The sequence below is a fragment of the Gymnogyps californianus genome, chromosome 4 (genome assembly GCF_018139145.2).
Source record: "Gymnogyps californianus isolate 813 chromosome 4, ASM1813914v2, whole genome shotgun sequence".
Lineage (NCBI taxonomy): Eukaryota > Metazoa > Chordata > Aves > Accipitriformes > Cathartidae > Gymnogyps > Gymnogyps californianus.
The window spans coordinates 77,771,151-77,790,053 of record NC_059474.1 but is presented as its reverse complement, the minus strand read 5'-3'; the positions used below and the strand labels follow the sequence as shown (position 1 = coordinate 77,790,053).

General features: G+C 40.5%; 1 protein-coding gene across 2 annotated transcripts in view; it reads left to right on the top strand.

Moving 5' to 3' along the window:
* SPATA5 (spermatogenesis associated 5) overlaps nucleotides 1–3,008 on the top strand; it is a 211,679-nt gene extending 208,671 nt beyond the window's left edge. For both annotated transcript variants that reach the window (XM_050895921.1, XM_050895923.1), the window contains one exon: nucleotides 2,509–3,008. In XM_050895921.1, coding sequence (XP_050751878.1) covers nucleotides 2,509–2,685 — 177 coding nt within the window. In that variant the 3' untranslated portion in view covers nucleotides 2,686–3,008. The remainder of the gene's footprint in view (nucleotides 1–2,508) is intronic.
* Nucleotides 3,009–18,903: the final 15,895 nt, after the last annotated feature.

Sequence of the window (18,903 nt, the reverse complement as noted above, 5' to 3'; positions counted from 1 at the left end):
TTGGAGAGCCGCTAAGCCTGGGAAGGATCCGTACCTTGCTGCAAAGCCGCTGGTTTTCTTCCTTTGTTGTCAATTAGCCCCTTCTGCTACCTTCGCTCTTTGCCTCACTTGACCCAATCTATGTTGTTTTTTAATCTAGGCAGAAATGACATTTAAAAACCCTTCAGTTGCTTGGTCTAGTAAGAAATGTCCTAATGTGACTGTGACAAGAAATATCTATGAAAAACCAGTAGACCTTAGGCCAGTAATGCAGCAGAATTCACCAGATGAATTCACTCTCATTTCACTGTGGCTGTATTACTACTTGTGTTTGCTTTCCATGAGTGATTTAGCTTTACTAGCTAGTGAGAATGCTTGTGAGGACTTTTTTTTTTAAGTTTGCATACTTGAACGAAGAAAAATAATCAAACTTGCCTTGTCAAATCTCTTACCTCAGAAACCTGATACTCAGGGTTAGCCAAGGAATGGAAACAACGCCATGTGACTTCTGTGACCAGATGCAAGGGCCCAAATTTTAAACACTGCGCCATAATGCCTGCTTTTTATTACTCAATAATATATAAAAGATTTAGTCCACAAAAATTCTGAGTGCAGCTAAGAAAAGAGAGAACAATAATTCATGCCTTAAAATTCTTTCCTCTTCCCTTAAAAGCAGCTGAAATGCTCCTGGGAAGCAAAAAAAAAAAAAAAATCAGTTTTCTGGTGCTTCCACATGTCTAGTAATCTTCAGTTATCACAGAACTTATGGTTCAGTCTTTAAGAATAAAATTAAAACAAAAAAAATCCTTTGGAGGTTAAGTATCGTCACTGTTACCGATACTCTTGGCAGAGCATAGAGAAAACATAAAAGCATCATCAGAAGTATCAGCTTATGGGCAAATTCCTCTTAAGTGTATCAGTGTACTAATGAAACAGGAAGAAATAAGACTGGCAGTGGTGTTCCTTCTTTTTTGGATCTGCCAACTTGACAGTCTTTCCTTCAGGTTCTCCTTCAGTAAAACATATCAGCTCCTAACAAGTGAATGCCTTGTGCTGTAGTGTTACCCTGCTTCGTAGTTTTGATGCTGTAGATCGGCGATTGTCTCTGTGAGCAGAACAGGACGGTCAAAACCTGCTGTACTGCGTTTTGGGTTTTTTTAAATAATGCCTGTGAAAACCCCCAGAAGGTCTCTTCCTCTTCATTTTGTGGAAAACTTGCCCTTAGGGCAGTATTTATCAAGGGGAAATGGACCCCCCCCTTCAAAGACCAACACAGGTTTAGAGTCCAGGATGCTTGGGATCTGGTTTTCCATCAACGGTCTTCTCCCTTTTGAAAGATTTCTGGGTTTGATGTTCGGCAGGGATGGGGGAGGAGTTTGATCTGGTTTGGTTTTTTTTCTTTTTCTTTAAGTAGCTTTGTATTTGTGTTAGAGATAGGGAAATAGTCACAGTGTCTACTTAAAGAAAAACCTGAACGGAAAGACCAAGATCCCTCTGTTAACTTTCTAGATGATGTATTACTTATCTCTGCAAGAAGTTGGTACACTAAATCTCAGCTACGCTTCCACGTTTAAGTGTCTCTGAAGTCCTGAAAAGCATTAAAATGCATAACAGCAGTGTTTAGCTTCACTGCTCATTAGAGCAGCACAGAACTAATAGTAATATTGTTGTAACTTGACAAAGCCATCTAAATCCATGCATGTTTTCTTGTGAAAGCTTCCTAAACATGCTGCTAAATCCTCTAAAAAGCTACTAAACGGCTTTGGCAACCATTAGCACAGCATAAGCGGGGGAACTCTTTTCAGTAAGTGAACAAACAGAGAAAATATGCTGAATAGCTGGACAAATGTGTTTCAGCTGGCTCTTTCATTTACAGATATAAGGGAGCAGTCAATATCAATCACTGTTTTCCCTGTTGCACTGGAAATCACAATATCTCTTTTCATTCCACAAGCTCTTTTCACCACAGTAATGTGTCTTTAGAGTGACACTGGCATCAGTCTGTTTCCGCTGTCTGAAGTCCAGAGAGCTTAAAAACACATTGCAGGGTATGAGACCTTAACCCTCCTCCCCTTCCACACACCCCTCTCCTTCTAGCCTTCCTTTCTGAATTAATTGTTTTTACTTCTTTCCCAGCGTAAAGCTGAGAAAGAAAAGTGCCCGCAGAGCCTGGGAATATCTGCTCTTGTGCTTTGGGGGCAGAGAAATGTATCGCTGGTTGTTGGGGTTTTAATTTATCAGGTGTTGCGGGGAGTTTAACACAAGGTAATATGATTATCAAGTTAATTTGCAACATACTGTAATATGAAATGTTATGTTACTGTGGTTTGAATTTCAAGCTATACCCTGTTTCTTGGATGTCCTAATCACCCACAACCTCATTTATTAAAAAAAGTTGGAGAAGCTCTGACCTTGTGAGTATCTGGCATTTGGAGTATGTTGATATTCTTGTGTTCGCTTTCTTCCTTTCAAGTAACGTATTTTATAATAATAATGCTATGTGGGGGGTTTTTTATTGTTTCTTTGCAGATAACAGCAGTCTGTAGAGAAGCAGCCCTTCTAGCTCTTCAGGAAGACATACATGCCAAATCTATCATGGGACGGCACTTTCGGTACGCACTGACTGTCGTGACCCCGAGGATTCCCGACTCATTAATCCAGTTTTATGCAGATTATCAGCAGCAAAGTGGACTGCACGCGCTTTGAAAGGCAAATTAATACATACCCCCATTCACGGTGTGAATAGCAAATTTCCTTTGTAAAGCTGTCAAAAGCCAAAGAATTTTGTATTGTGAGTGGAGTGTCTGAAGTTAACTGAAGTGCAGAATCGTCGTAATAAATGCCCGTGTGGAAGTTTTGAGTGTAACGGATATTGTCCAAAACTTTATATTTTACAATTTCAGTAGTATAATCTGCATTTTAGAGGTAGTAAGGTTGCTGGTTTAAGTCAGTTTATCCGACTGTATATCTGTGTATCAAAAAATAATTATCAAATTCTGAATTTTTGGTGGATCCTTGGCCCTAAAGAGAGTAGCAACAAGTGTCATTACTGTCTTCGTTTGTTCCTGCCTCAACCACAGTTTAATCCCAGGGACCATCCCAGTGAGGCGCAGACCTGGGGAGTGGCCTCATGACAAAAAAATGCTGAAAATTATTCTGAACCTTTTGATTTATGGTCGCCAGAAAAGCTGCCAAACAGGCTTGCCGAACATAGAGCTTTCCGAGACAAAGCTAAGGTATCCTGATTGATTACAGCGAAACATTTATCTTCGGTCTTACACAACTCCTTTTTACACATACTGGGAAGTAGGCACCTTAAAAATTGTACATCCCTTGGCTAACCTGAAACCACTGCCAGGCGTCAGCGAAAGATTTTTGTTGTCGTTTGGTTTTTTCCATCCAAATAAACAGGAATGTTGATCGGTAATTTAAAGCTGGCCACTTAAAATCCTAATGAATCCTAATTAATGAATAAGAAAACCTCCTTGCAAAAACTGTTATAAGTGACCACGAAATAGTTCAGGGACAGATAAAATCTTTTCCACTTATTTCTTTGTTATATCTTCTGTTGAAATGACAACAGGTCCTTATGGGCTCTCTGCTCTTGCACTCAGTATGAAACGCAGTTAAGCAAACTCATTTTTAGCTTTTTTCCTCACAATGGAAAGACTGAGCTTTTCTGTTCCAGACATGAAAAATAGAAGGAAGGATGAAGCAAAACCAATACAAACTTTAACAAAAATTTAAAAAAAGAAAAGTGACAAAAACCTGAATTTCAGTGGGTAATTCTGTGTTTTCCTGGTGTTTTGCAGGTAAGTAGAAGAATTTACAGGTCAAAATTTTAGCCAAATCCTGCTTTCACTTGTTGGAGTAAACAACAAATATCATTTCAGGCTTTATGTAAGTTTATTTTTTGGATTTGTTTCTTGATGGTTCGGAAGACTTTTCTTTCTTGCAGTCATTATATATGTATTCATGAGAGAGTAATAATTATTTAGAAATTTATATCATTTTATGAGAAATCTGTATATATCTAAGAGAGATTTCTACTATATTTACTTACATTATCAATATGAAATTTAAAAAGTAATCTCTTGACCTTGATTATGGTTTTTCTCGCTTTACTTAGTTCCACTGTACACACTTTGTAGCTTTTAAACAGAAATCTACTATTTTAAAATTACAACTTTTCTATTACTTTTATTCTAACCTCATGTTGCTATAATTAGCATTTAATTTTATTATCACTGAAAAGGATTAGAGGATGAGGAAAAGCAGGTCGTTTACTTAGTTCATCTGACGTATGTGCAGGTTTTTTCTTTTTTTCATTGTTTGACTCTTTAATAGTGCAACAGACAGAGGAAATTAAGAAAATTATAAACTGGAAAAGTTGCCTTGGGGATCAAGACTGCATTTGAAACTACTTTATCCATCTTTTCTAGATTCTGTATACTCCAACTTGAAGCTCAGGTTGCGAACCATTTATCATAACCATTACATTTTTGGTGTTTCCAAAAATTAAATGCCATACTGTTATCCCCTGGCACTTTCCTCCAGTGTGTGTTCCTGAAGGGAGGAAAGAGTAGTTTTTACTGCCAATGACGAATTCTGTTTGTAATTTTGTATCCTAAAAATAACACTATGTGATGCTCCAGATGAGTAGCAAAACTAGATCACTATTCCTTGGGAAGTGCTCAGATCCCTTGGGAACGTGCACCAAGGCGTGAATCTGAACTGAGAAACTAAGAGAGAGGCAGGTAGGAGCTGGCTGCCCTTTCTGTACGTGGACTCCTGTTGCAATCAGAGGGAATTTTGCACATTGAATTTTAGGACATTAGGAGAGAATGCTGGCCCATGACTGCTGTTTGTACCTTGGGAAAAAACTCATCCCTGCAAACATTCATCCTCTCATCCGCATGGTACCACATTTATCCACATGGTACCAAATCTCTTGATACATACCTACATGCCTGAAGTGCTTTTAAATAGGAAGCTCCCCTTTTTATCGTTGCGCTTGTGGAACTTGATTTTTAAAAAAGTAAGATACTCTTAAAAAAAGTAAGTTATGGCAAATTTGTGAAGTCCCTAGAAGGTTTATGTTGCTCCCAAATACTCTGTTTGGAAAACTTGGCTAGTCTGATGTCACTCAAAATCTTACTCCATCCCAAGCCACAGCTAAATGGAGATTTAAAGAAAGGTATGATGATTCCCCTTCTCGTTCCTAATGACAGATCGCTGTTATCGTGAACTAGCAACTTGAAACCCTCTCATCAGAATTCTGGAAAATAACCAAAAATTCAGTTTTAGTGAGAGCACATCAGCAACGTAGTCCTTTCATAATCCAGTCCGGTGAGCGCTTTTGCACCCTCAGCCTCTCATTGGAACTTACTGATGAGGGCACTGTAGGACAGAGCACTTCAAAAGTATCTTCTGTTAGCCTGTCATTTAAATGAGTGTTTTTTAATTCAGAGCTGAACTCTTCACAGCGTGTTTTACTGAACATATTGTGCCTTGGCACCAAATCAAATTGCTTGTAGTGTGAGGCCGTATAAGCCTGTACACCTCTGTGCTTCAGAGTAAATCAAAGATAGAGGCGTTCTTTCTTCTGCTAAGTTAATCACGTTTATTGTTGTTCGGATGTTTCCATGAGATTTAATAAAACAATAGAGGCTCAGTGAGCAGAAGAGAAACGCATCTGAGAAGAACATCTCTCTCCCATCCTCTCTTTAACTGCTGCAGTGGTTCCTAGACTTAATTCTTTATGTTCTTCAGAAATACAGTCTTTTTCCTGCCTGCCATTATCATTTGGAGCCAGTTTTTGGCCCAAATACTGCTTGAGTTGCAGAATTTTTAACATTAAATCAGCTTTTCAATGTTTCAGGCACATTTTGTTTAAATACAAAGTCTAACTTTTTCCTCCAATAACAACGTCTTGCAAAATGGCATAAAATGTCTTTGACAGGTTTGCCAAAAATGACCAGGAGAATATTTATGATCAAAATGCAAAAATGTCTTCACTTAACTTGGAAAAAAAAAGTTCAGTCCTGTGTTCTCCCTAATGCATAAAACAGATTTTCACTGCAAGTACGATATACAATTCTTAATCCTGGAAAAAGAATGAAGTTTATTGTGGATAATTTTCTTACGGTCTCTAAATGAGAACAGAACATGAGGTTTACTGAGTTCAGGTGTGAGGGTGAACATCGGGGACAGAATAAAGATAATTTTCAAAGATGGTTATCCAAAATGACTGAACTTAGACTTGTCAGCTCTTTCAAATATTGTGTCCTTAAAGTTGATTTTTCTGGTTTGTGTATGCTGGCTCTTTCCTTTTAGTTTCTTTACTCATTCTAAATGTCAAAGTGTGGTTCTTCTCCTTCAGAAACTGGGCACGTGCCAAACATAATGCTCCTATAACTGAATATCTGGGAAGGCTGTCTGTGGATGAGGTTGCCCTGTGAAGCAGGTGTCAAACTCTGTGCTGATGGGGTATGGAGAGGGGTAAAGAGAAAGCCGAACTGTAAAGCCTGGTGTTTTGCCCTGTACTGCCCAGTAAGCTGAAGTTAACTGATGGACACAAGTTCATGGGCAGAAGAACTCTCTCTCCTTATTGCAACAGGCCAGTATCAGGGCTGTGGAGGAGACCGATCCTTAAGGGTTTTGGTTGTTTCTTGCTCTGCCAGAGAAAGCAATTGATTGGGTGGGTGAAACAGTATTACTAATGCTAGAAAAGCAAATGTCCAGTGGTTGCGGTAGCTCCATATCAAGTGCTAGCTAGGAGAGAACTTAGAAGGAATTGTACTTGGAAGATGAAGAGTCACGCACGTGCCTGGAAGGCAGGCACCCACTGTCAAAGCCTTGGCAAAAGCCCCTGAAAGAATTAGTAAAAAGCAGGCATAAAGAACTTGCCTTGCTTCCTGTGATTACAAAGTTGGGACAAAACTGAATGTGCTTCCTTCACACTTCTGTGCCTTGGGATTCCTCCCGTGCTGATGCAGTCCGGGGCGTGGGAAGTGGCTTGCAGTGGGAGGTGGGTGCGAACTGACCTGCGCCTTGACCTGCCCGTGACATATGTGATGGGGAGGTCCACTGCTTGGCCACCACTGACGAAGCCAGCACGTAAGGAGAGACAGGGTGAAGGCAGGTGGATCATCGGTGCATTTCAGCTACTCCAAAGTGACATATTGGCCACTGGACACAGGAGGCAGATGGCCTATGTAAAGCTTTTTGTAGCTGCTCCAAACTCTGTCTTGAGGTCCTGGTCAATGTGGAGCTAACCCATAACAGAGTTGCATTTGGAAAATTGGTTTTACATTGTGACCCTTTTGTATTTGTATTTAATGTTGTTGTTATGGTTGTAGTGAATTGCAATAATTTTTATCTACTATGAACCTCAAAATCTTTTGCTTTTGCTGATGCCTTTTTTTTTTTCCTTTTGACATGAAGGAAAATACTGTAGGTGATCTAATGTGTGCAACTTTAAAGAGCTTTTAAAGAGCTTTTCCTAGGGAGTAGGTACAAAAGGCATGCAGAATCACAATTGTAGTTGGGCATGTTTTGAATGGCAGGTTAACATCTGGAAGACAAATATTTCAGCTGAAACCTACTCCTAATCTTGGGGTTTGGGTCTGCTCTTTCTGCAACTGCTACCTGTTCATTTATTAATCTTTTCTGTAGGCAACTCAGCCATGCGTTTTCTCCAGGGCTTTACATGTTCTGTGTTAAATATTTTAAATGGTGTCATTCTTCCCTGCAGACTTAAATCCAACAACTACTCCAGAGTCCTGATAGGAGAAGGAGATGTGTGTTTTCTCTGTTAGCTAGTCTGCCAAGGACCGGACCGGTGAGGGAGGGAGAGCCCCGCTCTGCGTTTGCGTGGCAGGCCTCCAGCAAGAGCGCAGGTGTTGCAAGAGAAGGCAATGGCAAGCAGATGACATTCTTTCCCCTTGAACTAGTGTGGAGCCATTGCTCAAACAGATTACGGGTCCTTCCAACAAAATTTGAGGCTAGCATGTTGACTGCATGTGCCTGTGTAAAACCCATGGCAATAAAGCTTGGATTCATCTAACTAAAAGATTAGGGGAGCGGAATTGCTCTTGGTTCCCTCTGCAGTCATTGAAGAGACACTAGAAGATGGTCCAGACAGTGATTTATCCCAGCTAAGAGCTGAACTACCTTTCTGGAGATGCTAAAGGGGTAGCTGATGTCAAGAGAGGCCCTTAGGCACTTATCTAGAGAAAGTGCCTGGAGGTAGATGGAAGGAATTGAGAGCAGTAACTCTTGAAATATTGAGAAAAATAGTTTATCAACTTGTGCAAATATATCCTGTTTGCATAAATGGTTCTGGAAATGCCGTTGGTCTCTTCCTCTCGATACCTGTGTCTGTGTGGCATGGCGGTGTGCTCTTAACCACACCCCCCCCTGATTTTTTTTATCTCCTTTACTAACACAGAGGAGTTTTCACATCCCTGTTTGGTAAAGTAAATGGCTCCGCATCAGCAGAGTGTGGAAAGGGCTTTGATAACCTTCAAGGTGAAACACTTGTCAGCTCTCACTTTATCCAGGAACGGATTATCTGGGCTGTGGAATAATGAGGTCACGTCTTTCCTCCACACCGCTGGCAAGAGCTTCAGATTTCACACAGGGGTAGCTGCTTACATCAATCCTGCTCTGCTTGATGCTGTTTAAAGCTACCCCCCTTCTCTGTCAGCAAGTTTTCCCCAAACTGAGGATGTGAAACGTGTTCATACAGCCTCATATGCATTACGTGTGAGGTGTTTTCATGGTGCTTGGATTGCTGTCTTAACGGAGAGTTGGTTGGGTTTGAGGCAGAAGTGCAAGATGCAAGTAGCAGTGACTTGCATGTCCTACTGCAGCTACATAGAGGCAGTCACTGCTTATGAGGAATGTAGAGCGGGATTTGGCGGGTGGGCGGACCGAAGCCATATAGCTCTTTTCAGGTGAGTGTCCCAGCAGTCAGCTTGCTGCACTGCCGGGAGTCTAAATCTGCAGCTTTAATGCAGAGCTATTGCATTGAGAGTGGCCGCAGACATGAAAGATCCCTAAAGCCCGCAAGTTGTGGGTGTTAAGGCCTATGGGTGCTTAAGTAGATTAGCAAACAAACAAGTCCTTTAGTATTCTGGAATGCTTCCTCGCCACCTAAGTAGGGATTATTCCACCAAACCAGCAAATTCTACCCTTCTACCTAGTGTAAAGTCTGCTTTTCAGATAACTATGCTCTTTAATAAGCAGTACTCTTAGGTTAAAAAAAAAAGGAAAATAATGAAAACATATTGAAAACTGCTGTGTGGATTTCAAGAAAAGCACAAAAATATTTAAGCGACCCTGTAAAAACTGAGGTTACTGCAGTGCTGGCAGTTGTGGATGTAGGATGCTACACCAGAAAGGTCGCTACAACAGAAAATGTTATCCTTAAAATTTGTTTTACAGAACTCGCTATCATTTTATGTACAGACATGTGACACAAGTCACCCACCACTTTCTTCTTAGCACTGTGAAAATCTTGGTTAAACTGTCTGCTTTCTATCTGAAACGTGTAGAAACAACTGGTTACCTTGGTCTGATTCCACTTCCAGGCTTTCATCATCTGTAATTTTGGTAAAAAGCTGCTTTTGTTAATATCTAATGCATCATAGTAACCGGTTACACTTTTACTACAAAAGGGTGTTTTCTTTTGCTGAGGGATGAATAGTAATCAAGGATCAGCTGGCAGTGCCAAGTGCCTTGATAACACAATTGGCTGCATACAGCTTTGTTAGGCCCCTTCCTGCACTTGACTGAGAGACTTAAAAGAAGATGGTAGGAGAGCTGTTCTTTACCTACTCAACTGTTGGGGATCTGAATTTGGAGATCACTTTGTCTGCTGGGTGAGAAGGCAAGTGCCTGCATGGGAGCCCGTGAGGCCCTTACTGATTAACCATAGTGAGGGGAGGGTGGGAGAGGAGAGAGAAAGAGAAAATGTTTGAAAATAAACATGTGAATGAGGAAGGTTACCCTGAAATTAAACACTGACTGATTTTAATGTGGAAAGGTAGGCATTGGTGGAGTTGGAAGGAGACAGAAAGGGGGAATACTGATTATAATCAGAGTAGGGGCTGATTTGTGTTATTTTGATGCTGATTTTGGTGTGATGGTGAGCTGAAGGAGGGCTACAGTCACCCTGGCCCTATGGTAGGAAGTGCCTAGCTGCTATGCGCAGTGGAATCTGGCTTTGATCTCATTAACCCCATCAGCACTGGATTAGCAGATGTGTTTCTGGAGCTTGACTCTTTCAGACACTTAAGGTGTATATAAAGTGGCAGACATTATGATTCGTACTTTCTTTGGGTTTGGGTTTTTTTTAACATCAAAGACTAAATTCTCCTAGGCCAGCCCTGGCTTCTGCATCGGCCTCGCTAAGTGTTCCCGCATAGCCGGAAGAACACCCTTGCAGTTGCTTTCTTTCAGGAAAAAGAAATTCTCACATCTTCCCCCTCTCCTCCAAAATGGGCTTTGTTGACTGGAAAAGATAACGATTGCAGCAGGGCAGCGCTAAGGGCAGCACACGGTGTTTGCTGCGTATGGAAGTGAGACCTCTCTGAAGTCTTTGGAGCAACTCCTCTTGAAGTGCAGCAAGCCCCACGGGTGCAGAGAGTTTTTACAGATTTTTTTTCCTCCTCAAAATATTTCATTATCATATCATTGGCAGGGTTCAGCACAGTTGCAAAAACTTCAGAAGAAAAAGTTAAGATATAGATTCTCTTATTCTGAACTTCTCAGAAATATAGTATCAAGTAGTGGTATGGAGGGAGGAGGGGAATTTTGCCCTTTTTCTCAATGAGAAGAGGAAGAGAAGTTGGGGGAGTAAAAATCTGGGGAATCTGAGGAAAAAGTGAGGAGGAATTAAAATGAGTAGAAAGCATGTGTGGAAAGCTTTCTCCTTTCTTCTAAGTCTGCTCGTTTATTTCTAAACTCTACAAGAAAAACAATGAGATGGAGAAGAAGGAAGACCCACAGCAACAATACCAAGCTCAAAGAGGTTTTATTTTTCTAGAAGCATTTGTAGCCATCAAAAGGATCTTGTACCTCCAACAGACCATTTTGTTCCTCGCTACTGGTTTTCATGTAAGTCTGCTTGGTCATCTCCTGAGAGGACCTGATAGAAGATGCGTGGATTTTGAAGAAGGACATGTGAGTTATGTGGAAGAAGCTCACAAGACAGGAGGAGCAGTGGGGGGGAGGTGATGGAAGGCAGAAAGAATGGCATGACATGAAGGAGTAGGGTCACAGAACAGCACTTTTAAAAAAATTTTGTGCTGCCGTACCCTAGCCTAGGTGAGATCGGCTGTGTTGCACTGTGCTGTCTCCAGAGGCAGAGCTGGAGCAGAGCTCTGAGAACAGCATCCGTGGACTGGTGTTCTCTGTGCTGCACAAAGCCCAAGCGACCTCAAGAGAAACCGAGGCAGTGCCCTGGGCTGTTTTGGTGGCCATCACTGTTGGCAAGCTCTGCTACACTGCCCAAACAAGCTTTAGACCATTTGCTGTTATAATCCTCCTTTTTTTCCCCTGCCAGCAATGTAGCATCCACCCTGATATGGGCATAGTGACTATTTCAAATTAATTTGAGGTTATGTTGTCCGAGTTCGCCTAGGAAGAAGCTTGCACAGTGTGATGACAAAATCAGCCTCATGCTGAGCATCAGCTGGAGGAGAGGATTGTTAGTAACCCTTAGGCTTATTTTTTTGTTTTAAAGTCCTCAAGTTTTACACTAAGTACAAAATAAAAAAAGCCCTAACCCTGTAAAAGAAATGACTGTAGATGAAATTAAAAAAGAAAATTCTGTGTTACTGCGGGTGCCTATTATCATGGTACCTAAAATGGAACTGTATGAATGTCAAGAACATTCAACAAAAACAATTGGGTTTTGTCTGGTGGTTCCTTCAGAGTAAGGCATGGTTGACTGTTTGCTTTGGGTGTGTTTTCAGAAATGCTTATTCGGAAGAGCATCTTGGAGATGGCTTTGCACAAAGATGTGCTTTATATCTTGAAGTCAGTTCTGTTAGGATTGGACTTAGCCTGACTTTTTGGGAATAGTCAATATCTTCAATATTATGAGTGCCCTATAATTTTACGCTGGATTTATCCTGTTGCATTGTCTTGGGGGGAGCACAGAAGTTGTTGAAGAAGTTGAGACAAAGCTGTGTAGACCAGGACTATCAAGGTTTTGAACTCTGCTCTGAAGTGAATAAGGAGCCTATAGAGCCTGGAAGTGTGAGCAAAATGTATTCAAGCTGACTTCTCTTTTGAGGCACCTTGCCATGCACTGGAGCAACTTTTGTTATTTTTGTAGTAGTTCCATTCAGTGGTCTCTGGACGGAGAGATAGATATACCAATTGGTCCTCACGGGACAGGAGGAAAGCCTCATAGGCCAAAAAAAAAGAAAAAAAAAACCAACTGTTTTCTGAACACTGAGCACACTGCAGTTATCCGAGAGCTGCAAGGACTCTACTGCAGTGAAGAGCAGTCACAGCAGTAGAACATGAGGTCCGAGGCTTTGATCATTGCTTCTTCACAAACACCTCCAAAGGCTCTCTGCTTCGTACAACCCTCGTGTTTGTCCTCCCCGCCATTGGTCTTGAGCCGTCTGTTTTTCAGCTTTCTGGTTATTTCCTTCCTCAGGTCTTGGGGGGTGGCATGAGTTAAAATACATCTATATGCATGAAATATACGTAAAATTATATTCCCACTGACATCTTAAGCTCCTGAAAATTGTGCTATACTTCCTAATCACACATGATGTTAAAATTATTCTTTAATGGATAAAATAAAATAGCCATTTAGGACACGTTTCGTTTCTCTGAAACTGAGGCTGTTTTTAAATGAAAGTTGTGGGTTTTTTTTTTTTACCCAGGCTACTTACCCCACATCTAGAAACTGCCATTCTGTAGGAAGGTTTTCAGGCTAGGAGTCAAGAAAGTTGAACTACTACCCTAGTCAGCTCTTCTTGTGACACCTTTGGAAGTCATTTCTCCCCATGAGACTTTCCTTCTCCCTCTTTTGTGAAGTACTTTGAGATCTCTGATTGAAGAAGAGAGTACAGAAGTAAAGTTCTGTGCTAGCTCTAAAGTTCCACTGTTACATCAATTAAAGGAAAGATCCCCCCTCATGACTTCGATAGTAGTGTATGTGGAAGGAAAATAATGGTTGTTACGACTTGCTAAGACCCTCCAGTTGTAACACATTTGTCCTGTCTTATGTAAGGGCTGGAAACAAAATGCGTATAATAACCTCAGGTTTTTAATCTCTGCAAAACATAATTAACTATTTGAAAGGGTGGTTGGAGGGTTAAGCTAGGAAGAATAAACTAGTAGTATAATAACATCTATATTAAAAAAAAAAACCCAACCAACCAACACAGATCTAACATGTTATATAATCGCTGTTAAACTTGCTCTGGGAAATCCTCCAAGAGCTAGTGTCAGTCTCCATTTCGTACAAGTCTGTACAGAACCTTTATAAGAATTTGTATGAAGTTGGGTGGGGAAACAGTGAAAGAAAAAGTTACAACAGAATGTAGCCTGACCAAAGTCTTTCTGTGATGGAGCGTTCGAAGCAGGAATGGAGGGAGGTTTACTCTTTGCAGGCATTTCCACAAAACCACCCCCTCTGCGCAGGTGATTTCCAGTGCCTTATCCCAGGCAGCGGGCTTCCCAGTGCAGTCGCATTTCACTGTTGACATCAAGCGGCAGTCTGAAAGGCTTCTAGGTGTATTAATCTCGTAAGTAATCACTGCTTTGAGATGTTATGTTAAAAAAGAGTCACGCTTCTCTCGGCTGGATGCTGCCATGCCATGGGAACAGTCTAGCGTGTTGTTTATGGTCCTGTCAGCCACATAGATGGTACGTATCGGTTTGTGTTTGCTCTGTTGCTTACAGATACAGCAATTAATTTAATGACTGCTAATAACACAGAACATGGACCATACCACAGAGCTATTTCTCTTCCAGAGGCTCAATCACTGCCTGTCTTATATGTAGATGGTATTCACTTATCTTTCCTCTGAGAATAACTTGGAGCAAAGTGGTTCGAAGCGTGGTGTTTAGATACATGGGGGAAAGGTGCTGAAAACAGAGGAATTATTCGTGCTTCTTTTGTGAAACGTGGAAGAAGCTCTTGGCACATTTCTGCCAAAAGACAAGTCCGACTGTATCAATCTACTCCTCCTGCTGAGCTTTCGTCATCTTTTGTTCTGTCCTTTCCAGCTTCTGCTTTCTCTTCTGGAGTTGTTACGCTGCTTCTTTCCCATTCCCGGCCAGAAAGGGTTGTTTTCCTCTACACAGCTCAGCAGAGCAGCAAGTAGTGCTGAAAATATTGATGACGTGGAAGTGATTTGGAACATGGCACGTTTCATCAAACAAACATGTAATACAGTAACATTTGTAAGCTTTTCCTGAGGCATCCTTTCCAGTGAAGTCAGTGGGATATCTGTGTGATAGAGGACTGGATGAGATCGGGATTTGATTTTCAGGTTTTATTTGCTTATGACCAGACCATTCTTCTGATAAAGATATGAAGTTCTCCTCAGGGAAAGTAAATTGTGAAAAATTGTCTTGCAAAAAGTTATACTGCGTTTGGTTTTGCAAAATAGGGCACGATCCAACTTCCACTGAAAACAGTGAGTGTGTATTAAATGTTGTAAGAATTGGCTCCTGCTTACAACTGCAAAGTACTTCATGAAGGCCTTGCTTTTGTTTTCCTCAGAAGTTCACTTTTTGGTAATGATCTTTGTCAGGAAATCAGTTGGGAGCTAGATAAAACAATGCACTGGTGAGGTTAGCGTTGAATGTTAATGCAGTTTCCTAAACCATGGGTCTTGCCTTGTATTACGGCCTGCTTCAAGACCCAGTAGAGTGGCTTTGAATTTTGAGCAGTGTCAGCAGGCTTTCAACAGCTCAATTGGTGTCCACGAGTTTTACTTTTCAGTGGGGCTATGCAACTTATTTTTTATTACCAAGATTAAAAATGCATTTAACGTTAGTGAAGTCCACAGCACTGGGAATTCCAGTATCTTTTTTCCCCAGAGCTTGAAAAAGCAGTAGGAAACGCAGGGTCTTTTTCTGGAGCACTGCATATGCAATGTTGGCAAGGATGAGGAAGACAACATGCAGTGCTGACTGGATTCTGCTGTTTGAAGGCTTTGCTCTGGAGCCTATTCTTCAACTTGCCTTTAAAAATACAATTTTATTGATGTTTTTGAAAATATTTATTGGAGTTTGTCTGCCCCTTCCTCATAGCATTGTAATTTCACTTGAAATCAAGTGATCTTTCATGACATACACTGAGAAAATATTTTTTCAGTTTTTTTCTTTTAGTTCAAAGCCTAAGTTCTTAAGAGTCGATGGACCAACCACCTTCTGTCTAAACTACCTCTAATATCAGCAGTTTAGCTGTTCCGCAAGGAGCAGTGTTTCACATTTACTACATCTCTCTCATCTACTTTGCATGTTTATAGGTACAAACTAGTATACATATTGGTATCCAGGTGCCTAACAGTGCATGGAAAGATGCATGTACTTTAGAAAATGCATACCTTCAGAAGTCCTCAACATCAGTTGACAGGGAACCTACAAATGCACTTGAGGTTAAGTATGCTTTTATTGATAGGTCTCTGTTCCCAAGTCTGACTTCCCAGTCCTACTCCAAAGTGAAGGAATGGCTTTCAGGTGTTCTTTTTTGGGTTTCCATACTCTGTTTTAAATGTTGCTCCTTTGATAAGATAGGAGTATCAAATTCGGTGGTCGGTATAACAAGTTGTTGTGTTTTCCCCATAAGCAAACTAATTTTTGCATACTTTTTTGTATACTTGAAAATTTCTCCAACATTTATAAATGCCAGTTTTTAACCTGATTGGCACCAGAGATTATTGCCGATGTAGTAAGAGCTGGTAGGACATCCTAGTCAGATATTGTTATCAGCTCACTGGAACTAGGTAGCAAGTTGTTTTTAACAAGTAAACTCACAGTCATTTAACATCCACCTCCAAACATTTCCGTGGTTCATGGCTGTCTGTGGCCTTCTCAGTGTCTCCTCAGTGACGTGTCTACCTCACCTTTCTCTTTTAGTCGTTGCTCACAGATGTGCCGTCTTCTGCATGCCTTCTGGGTTTGCTCTCCACATAACAATTAACCTGTTTGGTTGTCCTGACATGGTTCTTCCTTTCTATCTCTCTTTTCTTTGGGGCAGGGGAGGGGGAGGATATCTCCTGGCATGATGGAAAGCCTTCATGATGAAAACTAATTTGTTCCTTTCAATCAGAAAAAATCTGCACTTTCTACTAGTTTGCAATTAATGTGGGTATGAGGTAGCTGAAAATTCAGCTCTCAGCTGTTTCAGTGGCAGACTCAATTTTTAATATTATTTTAAATATCAAATATTTCCTATGTTTCAGTAAGAAACACTTTCAGAAGAGCTCTATTTTTGAGTTAGTTTGATTTTTTTTAAAAGCTTCAATTTTTTGCATCTACCTTTCAGTAGAGTTATCTTTTCTATTCAGTACTGCCATGACCATATACATATAAGGTACATATAAGGTGATATCAGTAATTTATTCTGATTGAAATTGATAATTGCTGTAGAACTGGCTTGACATCTAGGTAGCATTTAGTGCTAGGGCGGTGTGTTTCAATAACCCTGCTAAGAATAAAAGACAATGTTTTCAAGATCTGCCCAGGGAGGTTAGATGATGGGAATCCTCCCTTCCTGCCTTAGAACTCTCTGAGCAACTGATTCTTTCTGTGTCTTCCTAAGAAGTGCTGAGCACTTTAAAGCCATTGGCACCCTGGAAAATTAAGTCTACAGGAGCTAATGAGTCTACAGGAGTGTTTGTAATTGACTCAAAGTTTTTTTTCATGTGGCAAGTTTAAAAAAGAACAGCAAATCGTTTTGAAAAGTAATTCTTGACACCAGTCCAGCTCCAAAAATGTTGTTTTCCATTTACTTCCCATGTTTCACACTCTTTGTGTGATGAAATATGAGTAGCACTACTTCTGAGAGCCCTGATGTGCAACCTATACAATACCTTCAGCAAAAACTCAGAATATGGTAGCAATATACTGAAAACTGCATCTTACCTGCATAAAAATATCATAGGCTTCTGTTTAAATTTTCTGGAGATGGGGCATTTGGAGAAGAATTAGAAAAGTAGTGTTAGTTTGCTATAAGAACAGAGTGCTGTTTAAGTTCTAACAGATCGATGTTTAAGTTTTGATAATTACCCTCTACAGAGCTGAAATCCAGTCTGGTGATGACAGCTATTTCACTTACTTTAAGAGGTATGGACATAAATAACAGCTGAGCAGTTGACCTCAATACCTGCTGAAGCTGAAGAAGACTTTTGAATACTCTGAGGTCTCTGTCTAGCCTTCCATGCATAAAAGACTAGAAGCCACTAGGGAACTGCTGTCACTGTTTTTTTCTTTATTTAATAAAGACGATGGGAAATGACTGCAAACACTGAATTCAGTCAGGCAATGATGTCCACACTCCTAAGCTAACATAAAAAGCAGTGGAAACACACAGTAAGAATGCTGGACAAGGCACTGCGTTTTGTATTTTTCAACTGGGCACACATGGCATTTTTATTTTTATTCAGATGCTTCTTTTAGGCCAGATTATACCACTGTAAATCTACACAAACAGCTGTAAGCAACAGTACAGTACCTCCCTTGTGAATACTTCAGTATTACAGCAATGGTCCAAGAAATGTCATCTTGCAGTAGCATTACTGCAGTGTTTTGGAAGGTTAGTGTGCTACTTTAGGGGAAAAATCCATTTTCTGCATAATTTTCAAAACTACTGAACTGCAGTTTCCTGAACTTGGGAAGCAATAGATACAAGATCCTAATTAGGCTTTGAGATACTTTAAACAGAGTATGTTTCAGTAGTAAATGTGGCCTTTATACGTTGAAATTCTTTGGCTTCTCAAGAATAGCGTGTGTAACGAATCGCGGAAAGAAACAAGAATCACGGTAGTGGTTTCAAAATAGAGAGTTGTTGAGGGAATCTGAAAGAGGGACCACCCCCCAACACACACACACACACACACACAAAATTTCTGGTGTCATAACATCCACGTGTTAAGTGTGTGTCTGTGCATGTTGTTCTGGGTGAGGGCCAGCAGGAGAGGCAGCGCAAGCTTTCCTCTCGGCTTGTGTTGAATTAGAGCAGCCCGGTTCCTGCCGCGTCTGCGGCCTCTCTCCCACCCTGACGGAAATCAGAGGTTTTTTTCATCAATAACATGACGGTATGTGCATTGTCATGTGTGCTTTATGGTCTTTATTGTCAAGGGGTTTCCCAAGCCTTTTTGGCGAGAGAAATCTGACCTTTTCAACCCAAAAGCTTTTGAGGGATAATATTTTTATATATATATTAAAAATATATGGATATATTAGATATATAATTAGAACAAAGAGCAAACACACAAACTATCTCCAAACTACAGAAGTCTCCTGACTTCCATTAATCCCAAAGGAAACCAAGATTAACTTTGATTTCCCTAGGAACAGAATCCAGCCCTTGACACTGAATATTGCTTGACAGAGAGTTGTTATTATAGAGAAAAATTTCAAGATGTGACTAGCAAGCTCTTCTAGAGTACAACAAACCACATCCAACATGCCAAGGGATATCTTGGCACTTAATACTTGAATTGCCAAATGCAAAACAGAATCTTTTGGAGAAGTAAGACCCAGAAAATGGGAAAAGGAAAAAAAATACAGATGAATAGCAAAATTATATTTTATCATTCTCTTATTGGGATGCAGCAAACTACCAGTGATGTTGCTGTACTGTTCTAGAGTTGTGGTAAGAGACCTTTTCCACGTCTTTTCAACCATGAAAGGGTAAAAGAAAGATGTGGGGTTGGT